Source organism: Symsagittifera roscoffensis, chromosome 3 (genome assembly GCF_963678635.1).
Source record: "Symsagittifera roscoffensis chromosome 3, txSymRosc1.1, whole genome shotgun sequence".
Classification (NCBI taxonomy): Eukaryota; Metazoa; Xenacoelomorpha; order Acoela; family Convolutidae; genus Symsagittifera; species Symsagittifera roscoffensis.
This window is the reverse complement of record NC_087064.1, coordinates 61,420,296-61,432,543: the sequence shown is the minus strand read 5'-3', so window position 1 is coordinate 61,432,543 and position 12,248 is coordinate 61,420,296. Positions and strand designations below refer to the sequence as shown.

At 36.0% G+C, this 12,248-nt stretch overlaps 1 protein-coding gene across 1 annotated transcript; it reads left to right on the top strand.

Moving 5' to 3' along the window:
• The first annotated feature begins 3,989 nt into the window (after positions 1 to 3,989).
• LOC134841778 (SCO-spondin-like) lies at positions 3,990 to 11,817 on the top strand. The gene is made up of 7 exons (XM_063857815.1): positions 3,990 to 4,007; positions 4,273 to 4,413; positions 4,834 to 5,002; positions 6,209 to 6,418; positions 7,583 to 7,844; positions 8,407 to 8,520; positions 11,604 to 11,817. Exons 1-7 carry the CDS (start codon positions 3,990 to 3,992, stop codon positions 11,815 to 11,817), a joined length of 1,128 nt encoding a protein of 375 aa, XP_063713885.1.
• Positions 11,818 to 12,248: the final 431 nt, after the last annotated feature.

The window sequence follows — 12,248 nt, the reverse complement described above, 5'->3', positions numbered from 1 at the left end:
AAAAATTTTTACAATCTGCCTACAGATCCTAGTGATAGTGAAATGAATAGTGCATGACTCGAACCTACGTGCTTCAACCAGATTGTTCAACCTGAAAAGAACAAATTTGTATCTACTCGGGCAAAGCAAAGCTAAAAAGGCTAACATTGATTTATTTTTTTTTGAAAAACATCTTCATTTTACTGAAAAACTATTGGAAAATTTCTTAAAAGCTGTCGTATCTCAGAAAATATTTGTTTTCTCAAAAATTCAATTAGAAGACGAAGTTGCAACTATTAGGAACACTTTGGCAGCACCACAACATACTTGGGATTTAACTTGAAAATCCTAAATTTTGAAGGTAGTTACGACACGAAAATTTTCTAAAAAGTGAAAAATTTGAGCAGTCATTTTTGAATAAAATAAGGGTAGATTTTCAGCCCTTGTACTTACCCTGAGAGTAACCCGCAATAGGGTTAAGAATTTGAAATGTGTTGTATTTTCAAAACTAGGTTTATGAAACACTTTGTGAATCAATCATAAAAACGTCCTATTTTGAACGCTAAAACTCTTTGTGCAATCGAAATTGAGGCCACAGCTGCAAACTCTTGGTTGAAGTATCGAGAGTATTATTTTTTGACAACTTGTTATTCCGAGACTTTCGTGACAAAAGTTACGGAAAATTTGTGCTCGGGTGGTTTTTTTTTCTGCAGACAAATTTCGACTTTTAAACAAACCGTTTCTGACAAAACTTTTTATCATTCGAAAACTATTGTTCAAAAGCTATTGTCTTTATACCCCCATAACATTCGAAAAAAGTTATGGGGGTTTAAAAACACACTTTGGGCAACTTGGGACAATTGACGAGCGATAAATTTCGCGCTATTAACGCGTAAGCAGAGATTTAATCCGTATTAAAATCGTTCCAAATTGATTGAAAGAAGCTTGTTTTCCATAATTGGTTTGTTAATACGATCAAAATTTATCACTTTGTACTTAATATGGCGTGTGGGGAGATATTTTCACAAAAATCTCAATTTTTTATTAATTCAATTCTATTTTATTTCATTTAAATTTTTCATGTTAATACTGATCCAAAGACCCTAAAAGGCAATTGAAACAATCAGTACTTCGCCCTGATACGATCAGTCTTGTTTTTTTCAAACAAAATTTTTTGAAAATTTAAAACTTTTTTTGAAAAATTACTAAAAACGTTTCATTGCGAAAATTCCAACGCAAATGCTCAAAGAGCTGTTTGTTTTACAAAATCTGAGGCTTCATATTTTTTTAGAAAACTCTGAAACGTTTTTCACTCCAACAGTTTTATAGTGAAAATTTTAGATGACCGTGGAAATTTGCATTTGATTTTTATTCCGACTTTCTTAACGAAAGAAACAGAATATATGTGCTCGGGTGGTTTTTTTCATCAAACAAAACCCGACTCTTAAGCTAGCGATTTCTGACAGAACTTTTTATCATTCGAAAGGTATTGTTGTCCTGGGCTTAAATTAAAAAAAAATTACCTGTGATTGTTTTTCGTAAAATTATGGGGGTTTAAAGATTAATTTTGGTCAATTTGCAATAATTAAAGTGCGATATATTTTGCGAGGTTAGCGCGTAAACGGAGATTGAATCGGTCTTAGAAATCGTTTCAAATTGGTTGAATGAAGCTTATTTTCCATAATTGGTTTGTTACTAGGAACGAAATCTATCAAGTTGTACTTTATATGGCATATGGAGGGATGATTTTCACAAAAAATCTCAATATATTTGTTTTTTAAATTCATATTTAACTTTTTGTTCCGACTTTCGATACGAAAGTAACGGATTAATTGTGCTCGGGGTGGGTTTTTTTTCTTCAGACAAATTTCGACTTCTTAACTAGCCATTTTTGACACGCAGTTTTTTTATAGCATTCGAAAGCTTTTGTTGTCTTGAGCTTAAATTTCACCTGTGATCATTTTTCGTAAAGTTATGAGGGTTTAAAGATTGCCATTTTGGCCATTTTGACCAATTTGGGACAATTAACGCGCGATATAATTCGCGCTATTAACGCGTAAGCGGAGATTTAATTAGTCTTAGAAATCGTTCCAAATTGGTTGGAAGAAGCTTATTTGCCATATTTGGTTTGTTACAAGGATCGAAATCTATCCTTTTCTACTTTATATGGCGTGTGGGGGGATGATTTTCAAAAAAAAATTCAAAATTCAGAAAAATTTTTCCATTTTTATTACATTTTCTTTTTATAGGTTATTACTGCTCCTTAAACATTAAAAGGCAGTCAAATCATTCAGGGCTTCGCCCTGATTCAAGCAGTCTTGTTTGATTTTATTACTGCTCCATTGACCTTAAAAGCAGTCAGAACATTCGAGGCTTCAGCCTGAAACGAGCAGTCTTGTTTGTATTAACAAAAAGACGTTCTTAAATTTACCATATGTGTAGAACAATTTAAATAGTTAAGTACAGTGAACATGTGAACAAGTGAAGAAAAAGGCTTCTTAAACATATGGGAATTGCCAGTTAAATAATGTATACATAGATTGAAAATTGAATTTATTATCATATGATAAGCATCAAAAATTGGATTCAAGATTTCATGCGAGGTTTGCTAAAGATCGGCAGATTCTTTTTTAAATAAAAATTATCTGCTCCATGTTTTTTGCAATTCCCCTTCTAATTTTTAACAACTTTTGTTATAGGCCGCTAACGAAAGCTAAATTACCAGATATATTCCACGACATGTTATTTATTCAAGAGAAATTGGTATGCTTAGACCATCGGGTCGCGAAGCTGGGCTCGGGTCGCATCTAATGGGGCATTTTCTATTCAAATATTAAATCAAGACAAAAATGCTCGTATCAGGGTGAAGCCCTGAAAGTTCCGACTGCCTTTTAACGTTTATGGAGCAGTAATAACATAAACAACATAAAAAAACTGAATGAATTAAAATAAAATGAAAAACTTTTCATTTTATTTAAAGTACAAATAACACGCCATATAAAGTACAAAACAAGACTGCTCGTATCAGGGCGAAGCCCTGGATGTTCCGACTGCCTTTTGAGGTTTCATGAGCAGTAATAACAAAAAAAAATTGAATATAATAAAATAAAATGAAATTTTTTTTTCTAAAATTTGAAAATTTTTATGAAAACCATCCCCCCACACGCCATATAGAGTACAAAGAGATAAATTTTGCTCCTATTATTATACCAATTATTGCATATAAGCTTTCTTGAACCAATTTGGAACGATTTCTAAGGCGGATTAAATCTCCGCTTACGCGTTAAGAGCGCGAAATATATCGCGCGTTAATTGTTCCAAATTGGCCAAAATGGTAATCTTTAAACCCCCATAACTTAACGAAAAATGGTCACACGTGAAATGTCTTTTCAAATTTAAGCTCAGGACAATAATAGCTTTTGAATGATATTAAAAAATTCCGTCAAAAATGGCTAGTTAAAAAGTCGAAATTTGTCTGAAGAAAAAAAAACCCACCCCGAGCACAAATATTCCGTTACTTTCCTATCGAAAGTCGTAACAACAATAGATTCCGCTCCTTCTAACAAATCAATTATGGCAATTAAAGCTTCTTTCAACCAATTTGGGACGATTTCTAAGACGGATTAAATCTCCGCTTACGCATTAATAGCGCGAATTATATCGCGCGTTAATTGTCGCAAATTGGTCTAAATGGCCAAAATGGTAGTCTTTAAACGCTCATAACTTTACGAAAAATGATCACAGGTGAATTATCTTTTCAAATTTAAGCTCAAGACAACAATAGCTTTCGAAAGATATAAAAAATTCCGTCAAAAATGGCTATAGTTAAAAAGTCGAAATTTGTCTGAAGAAAAAAAAACCCACCCCGAGCACAAATATTCCGTTACTTTCGTATCGAAAGTCGGAACAATAAATTGCTCTCCCCTATGATGTTTTGTCACTCGAATAGCCGAAAAAATTGTTCCCGGATAAAAGAAAATTTAGTGAAATTAAGCTGAAGACATTAAACTATGGAGTGCACGGGATTGGTAAGTAAATCGACCGCTTGCTCCGCTGCGCTTACCTGTGGCACGAGAGGTGAGTCAATACTTCTCAATTTGGGCTCATTTTGCTCGAAATATATCTCTCTGTGCAGACCAATTTAGGATCATTCATCCCACTAATTAGTTGGGTCAACAATCGCTTAACGTTGCGTGTAGAATACTCAATTTTGATTGGCTGAAAACCAAGTTAATATCGTCGCTCTATATCGCTTTATGGGGAGGATATCAAGTATAACCCAAATGTGTTTAGTGTGCGGGACCTGTGAGCATCAGCTTCGAAGTCTATTCATCTCTCGATAACTCACTCAAATACTCCACATCGACTGGGTTCGACCAATCGCCTTCTACAGATGAGTCAACATGCGTGGACGGGGTCAAGGTCGAATATGAGGTAATTACAACAAACTCATAATCTTGAGTGGAGATATCATTCCCTAACAAAGAAACATAAACCAATCTGTCAGGCTTATCTAAGTACAAAGTTTCAAAAATTAGACCACGCAGGCTGTATAGAATTCGAACTACTTTTAAATAAGGGTAGTTGACTGAGGCTAAATTGTACAGGAGGTTCCGAGCACTGCCCTAATTTTTCTGGGTTGTTTGGCAAAAATAGGCGCCATAAAATGCAGCAGTGGGTTACCCGTTTGGTTGGTATGGGGGTGGAGCTCCTGAAGGAGAGGCTTAAATCCAGTGCTCCCTAATCCAAAGTCAAGTTCCCTTTCCCCTAACCTCCCTCCCCCTCCCCTCCCCCCTCCTCTCCAGTTGACCATTGCGTCTTCATCGCATGGGAGTGTTAACTCTTGTTCTGCAGCTGATGCCTGGCGAGTACATGTTGCTGAACATGACACTGGAGCAGGGAGATTACCACGAGGGATTTGTCACCTACGGACTGGCCGGACTGAACCAGAGTAGATACTCGTTCGACAAGATAGAAGGACCCAACTGCGAATGTGTTCCCGACACGAAAACCATCGAACCAGGTCACCAAAATATTTGCCCTCTTCTAATACAGTTCAGACGTTTACTTTGAAGATGGAAAGAAATTGGAAAAAATTTTTAAAAATTTTTTGAATCTAAGCTTTCACAGTCATTAAGGTTTGAAAATTGGGTGGAATTTTGAAATAATTGAAGCTACTTGAAAGTAATTAAGTCTCTTAAATATTTGATGGCATCTATAAAACCCTGTTTTTGGCCTGTTTTTTCAAAGTTTTGCCTGCGGCACAGACATTTTCGCCAAAAAAGGGGGTCTTTTTACTGCTTTGGGAGAGCTCGGAAAATCAATTTGGTCGACTTAAAAAAAAGGTCGAAAAAAGTGTTCGAAATTTTTTTGAAAATCCCACCCCCCTCGAGAAAATCCTAGATCCGCCCCTGGCTATTAGAATTAGTGTAGATACCTAGTAAACCGCCAGAACTTTAAAAAAAATTCACGGAGGTGAAATATTTTTTTAAATTTGATTTCAAGAAGTTGATATCTTCAATAGGCTATTAAAAGTTTTTGTTGAAAACTATAATTTCGATCGGCGAAAATTGACTGAACAAAAAAACCACACCGAGCATAAATATTCCGTTGTCTTCGAAAGTCGGAACAATAGCCAACCACAACTAGCATAAATATTCCGTTTTCTTCTAAAGACGGAACAATAGCCAGTTATTAAGTACAGCCAATACTAAGGATTTTAACACCAATTATTACATTAGAAATAGCACCTAAGCTTCAAGGTATCAAGGATTTGTAGCGTAGATGTAGGGAAGGAGACCAGCAACAAAATAAGAGGGTTCAAACTTAGGCAAGGTCGGACGCTTTTAATGAACTTTTTCGTATTTTAGTTATAATGCGTCCGCTTTATAATTTGAGGTATGTTAAATTGTAAATTTCTTTTTTTTTTCAAATTGACTGGTACTGATAATGCATCATAAGTGGCTTGCGTCACTTAGCAATGATGTAGACTGATTCAGTTTTTCCCAGTAGCGTTACACTGACCGACAACTTTGAACTACTTTTGACATTGATCAAACCACGACTGGAAGGGCTTTAATATTATTAATCACTTAACGCCATCTAATGATCATTTTTTGTAGTACCTGACCTTGCGTCGAAGAATAACATCCGAATACAAGTTACTTCCCACTTTCAGTGAACTACATTATTATCTGCTGAATTTTTCAAAGTGTTTCCCTCATTACAGAGTGGGCTTCTTGGAGTGGTTGGAGCGGCTGTGACTGTGTATCTTGTGGCACCATTGGAAGACAGACCAGATCGAGGAGTTGCAGTGACCCTGCCTTGGAGACTTATGGAAACAACGACTTCTGCTCCGGACCCAACCAACAGTTCAGAGAGTGCACTATGGACACTGAGCTGTGTAACATCGCTTCCCCGAATCAAACCGACAACAACTGTACGCCTTGTCCGGTTTTTTTTTGTAGCATTTTAGCCATTTTCTATTCTGATCTTTTCGAGCGTGAATATAAAATTCCATTTACTAACAAAACTTTTTCCAAATTCCAGAAAAATTATGATAAAGAAAACCGAATAAAAAACCTGAAAATCAAGTTTTCCTTTTTTTTTCAAATTAGTTTCTTTTCTTGTGCTTTGTGCTTCGTGTGATGATAAAGTTACACGAAAGCGTAAAAATTTAGTGAATTAGGCAAGAACGACAGTAATAGTCTTCACAAAATAAATCAACAAAAATGCAAAAAAAATTCAAAAAAAAATTATTTTTTTTACGCTTGCGTGTGATTCAATTTTTGCACTTGAAATTCTAAATATTTTTGAGCGTTTTTTTTTGCCGCTAACAGAAGCTTGCAAAATCTGTTTTTCTTTTAGCTAAATCAAGTTTTTCTAGCCTAAATTGTTTATTTTTATATAGATCGAACGTTACACGACCGCTTTACTCGCTCGAAACTTGACTAAAACGCAAACATTTTAAAACAGTTTTTTCAACTCTGCCGGTTTATTTACCGATTTTTTCCTTAAATTGTCCAGTAGTACTTTTGACATCAGTTAGTCTCCGGCACCAATTTTTGAATGTCCAACTTCAACCCCATTAGAATCTCTTTGAAAAACTTAAATTAATTCAAAAACGAAAAATAAGCTTTTTTTGTTTCTTAATTTTTTTTCTCGTTTTTCCACTTCCTTCTTCAATTGTAACATCGTTCGAAGTTCTGTTTGCTATTTTTTAGCGTCATGATGCACTAATTGTTACATCGCAACTGGTGCGAAGCTCAGCTTCGCCTCTGTTGTGTGGTATATCGCTCGACCCATTCTGATGATTATTTGCGGTACCTGATTGTGCATGGAAAAAAAGAAAAAACTAAAACACATCCGAATACAAAACTCCTCCCCATTTTCATATTCGGAACAATATTTTCTAAGATTTTACGACACATGTGATTTTGTGATTTTGATCAGCTTCCGAATCAAATGTCAAAAAAAATAACTATGATAAATTAATCAAAAGAATATATTGGTTTTATCAGATTAAAAAAAAAACACATAATAAAATACAATTCTATAACAGTCCGACTTATAATTCATTAACTTTTATGCACTTTTTGTGCAGGCGGAGTGATTCCTGGAACTACCTTCTCGTCCTGTGCAAACCAGTGCAGCATGACGTGCATGAGTCTGACGTCACCAGAGAGCTGCAACGACGATGACAGCGAGTGCGAGCCAGGGTGTGTATGTCCCAGTGGCACTGTGCTGGACGTCGTGGCCGAGGAGTGTGTTGTTCCAGAGGCATGTTCGTGCTACGACTTCGTCTGTGACTCGTACATTGAGAATGGCGCCGCCAACGCCTCCACGTGCTGTCCCGAAAGACAATGGTACGTTTCTGATCCTATTTTACCCATGCTATTCCAATACATTTTCATTTTCATTACAATTTGGAAAAACTTTCTGGCTTGAGCAGAAATTTTTTGACGGGGTTGGAATTTTTTAAAGCTCGATGTCAATTTTAAAAGCTCGAATTTTTTAGGCCAGCCATTTCGAGTTTTTCATGCTCTACCGAAACCTTAAAGTCATCATATTTTTAAAACTTAAAACAGGCAATTTTTGGAAGAAAGTACCATTATTCATATTTTTTGAATAGATTTCGACCAAAAATGGGCGTTTTTTGTCAGCGTGCGCTACCCCACTTAAAATCAGTGTAAAATTCGAAAATTTTTGCCCTCAAAATGGCGACCAGAATTGAGGGATATATAGAACCCCTGCGCACACTACCAATTGCAATGCAATGGATGTGTTTCAATCTTAATCATAAATGTAATCACTGATTACTCTGTTTCTTACTATACTTTGTACCTGATTAAATAATCATCATCAATATATATCAGATACTGATGATGACATTGTATTCGTTATGCTCTGTTGTGTGTTGTGTTGTAGTTCTTGTGTGGATGGCCAGCTGGAGTGTGAGGGCAACTGTCCAGAAGATTGTGCGGCCACAGAGTGGAGTGAGTGGACCATGTGTGACAGCCAGTGCAGACGATCCAGAAACAGGCCAGTGCCCCCACCCCTCCTACCTAACTTCCTCTACGCCTCCCTCCCATCCACCACCCACAGACCACTAAACGCTCACACCCACAGTATTTGACAACAGTATTATTGTGGCAAATGGCTGGGCGGACTAAGTTGCCCAACTTTTTCAAATATTTTTTATAAAAAAGAATCAGTTTTTACATCGTTTGGGATTTCAAGGCCTCATGCATACTTTTTTCAGTAATTCTTTTTTTGTTTTTTTTTTGTAATGAAGAAAGAACAAAAGCGCGATTTTAGGAATAACTTTACTTATGAATCTCATTCAAGATTGGGACTAGATATCGGGAATTTTTTGGGAATTGAGTGTCACTAAGTCATTGAGAAGTAAATACGGTTTGCAAAAAAATGTTTAGCACAAACTTTGACGAATAACCCGTCTTGAATTACGATTTCAAAACAAACTATCAATAAAAAGCCATGATGTTGAAGGGATATATTCTACAAGGGATTTATGATACTGGAACCCGAGTATAAACATGCAACTTGAAAAAACAAATTGCGGAAGAATCGCATGATTCGTGACGAAGCATTCTGCAAATCATTTTTTTTTTTCAAATATTTGGATCCTATTGAGGTAACTCCGGCAACGTTCAGCCTCATCCATCGATTTGTCACCTCGACGCTGGCCCTTACTATTCTATTAGTTGAGAAAAATACTATTTTGCACAAACAAGGATCGCTGGTTGCTGTGTGCGAGTAGCACTGAACATTCATATAATTACCCAACATAGCTTGCGATAAAACACATTCAACAAACAGTCGACAAAAAACCAAATTGTTGAAAAAAATGAGGCGAACCAAAGATTTTGTATGTCTCGATAAAAAACACCTTGGAGACCAGCTAAAACTGGAGATACGTGTATGGCATTGAATGAAATTGCTATAATGATGTGGCACAAAATGTGATTTTAAAAATTGGGCTTGCCCAAAACCTTATTTGTTTCTCAACTAAAATAAGAGAGAAGATTAAAAAAATTTACAAGAAAACTCAAAAAGTTCTAAAAAACGGTCAAACAATTTTCAAAATCTATAGATTTTTTTCTGTGAAATTAGTTTGCGTCCACATGAGCATAGAAAACTCCCAAAACCGGGTCTCTTAATTGAACACAACCTGAGAATTGGCACGGTAGTTTTCGTGTAAAATCAAAAAGTTTCCAGAAAACCGCCAAAGTTTCAAAAGTTTGACTTGTTTGAAGGCCATATTTAAAAAAAAAAAACTTGGCGTATCCAATTATAAAGCAAGGCTTCGAAGAAGCTGTTGTTTCGATTAAACCTATGATGTCAGATTTGGCAGGATAGTTAGCGAGAAAATTCCAAAAAACGGTCAACAAATCAAAACTTTGGAATTTCCGAGAATCATCGATTTTTGCGTGAAAAAGTGGTGCATAGATGGTTATGCAGAAGAGATTGACGGAAGATTAATTTCGGTTGAACCGAAAACCTCAGATTTGGGAGGGTAGTTCTCAGATTTGACTTTTGAGGGCCATAACTTCTAGTGTCAGAAACAAAAGGGCGTAGTAGCATAAGCAAATGAACTTCTCACAACTCGTTTTTTAAATTAAACACAACATCACAGATATGGCAGGGTAGTTTTGAAGAATAATCAAAAATTTAAATTGGCTAGAAATCAAAAAATTGAATTTTCGGAGGGCAAGATTTTTTTGTGTAAGAAACTCTGTGAGTGGCTGCTAATGCAGGGGAGCTTCCACTTCTCATTATCTTCCTTGAACCCACAACACCAGATTTGAGTTTTAGTTTTCGAGAAATATCAAAAAGATTCACAAAACGGTCAAAAATCTAAAATTTGATTATTCCGAGGGTCATAACTTTGTTTTAAAAAAATTTGGCGAAGCCGCTTATGCAGAAAGCTTTTTCAAATCCTTCTCTTCTTTTGAAACAAAAAAACTCAGATTTGAGAAGCGTAGTTACCGAAAAAGCAAAAAAAATCACAAAAATATGGGTCGAACATTCCCCACAGACTTTCGAAGGCTGTATACAGAGGGGTCAAGTGAAAGGATACTCTAAGGGATAATGCAGGCACACCGGAGTAGACGGTCTTTATTGATACTATTTTCGAAAATCAGAAGAAATTTTTGAGAAAAACTAAAAACTAATTTTTCCAATAAATTTCGAAATATTTGTCCATAACGAAAAAGAAAAAACTGATGGGTAAACATATAACAAACCTATTAGTAAACATACAACCAACCTGAAAAATGCCTAGGTGAGTGTTGTGTTTCTATAGGAACGACTCAAAAGTATGTCATTAGGCTGATAAAAAAACGGGCCGAAACAATTGAGGCCGAGGATTTATTTTGTACAAAAAAGGAACGAAAGGAACAAAAGGAAAAAAAATAGAAATACGAAGTCACGGTACGAAATCAAAATTGTGGGAGTAAACCAAACACTAAAAGCAACATTAAAAAAACGCGAGCAGCAAAAAAAAGTTCCAAATTGTGACAACTAAGCCAACAACAGATAAGCAGAAAAAATTTAGAAAAAAACAGGTCCTGGTCAGATTCCAACCCAGGATCTTTGACGTCCTATGCATTTTCGTAACCTCCATTCCTTATGAACTAAGCTACAAGTGATTCTGTTAAACAGTTTTTCACCCAAAAAAGTCTATATTCCGGTTTGATAACGCTTGCTGATGTATGAAAAATAAAGAATAATTTAAAAGGAAATAGACATGTTTATAAATCATTTTTCAAACACTTAATTTTATTCTAAATACACCGTTGAATTCTAAAAAATTAACGAGTTAGGTAAATCTAACTGCAAGAATGAGAGATACTAAGTGCCAAAACAACCTAAAAATAAGCATAAACTAAACGGTGAATTCAGATTCTCATCAAATTTTGTCCAAGTCACGACTTTTTCTTCAGTCCAACCACGGCTTATAGGAAGTAAATGTGATAACACACTTGATAAGGTAATTTGCATAAAGTTAGGTAGTCAAATTGACAAAAAAAACAGTTCTTAGGAGGTGGTCGACACAAAAAAAACTATGGGGATTTAAACAATCATCAAATCTGTTTTCACAGGTGTATCCTGACGCACGGTAACTATGGAGGCAGAGAGTGTGACGGGGGAGAGTATCAGGAAGAGTTGTGTGACGAGGACACTGCCACTTGTGATGTGTGCATGTACAACGGCACTCAATACAGGCAAGCCACACATCACACAGCAATCTATGTTTTAATTTCAGGGCGTGAGGCGACAATTCGTAACGAGCGACAATTCGTAACAGTAGATTAAGCGGGGAACACTGATTCACGCGCAGAATTTCTCTCGTGCTGGGTGTAAGCCAAGCGGAGCGAAGCGGAGCAAGCGTATTCTACTTGCCAATGCCTTGTTACGAATTGTCGCCTGCTACGAATTGTTGCTTGTTACGAATTGTCGCTTGTTACGAATTGTCGCCCCACCATTTCAGGGAACTAACTTTTTGTACTTTTTCATGAAGGTGGCCCAAAATAGTATACCACACAACAATAGTATGTACTATTTCAACCCAATTAACTTTATAGCATAGGTAGTATTATTCCATGTCAGGTTGTCCCTTTTTCATTTCGTCGAGAGAGCAACTGAACTGTGATGATCGAAACCAATCGACACAAGGAAAAATTGCAACGAAAGTTGGGCTTTTAACTCGGATGGTTTTTCCGAAAAAAGTTTTTACTTCAAAAATT

Coding starts and splice junctions, on each gene's coding strand:
- LOC134841778 (XM_063857815.1), top strand. Junction 7,845..8,406: donor TGCTGTCCCGAAAGACAATG/GTACGTTTCTGA, acceptor GTTGTGTTGTAG/TTCTTGTGTGGATGGCCAGC. Junction 8,521..11,603: donor TGCAGACGATCCAGAAACAG/GCCAGTGCCCCC, acceptor CTGTTTTCACAG/GTGTATCCTGACGCACGGTA.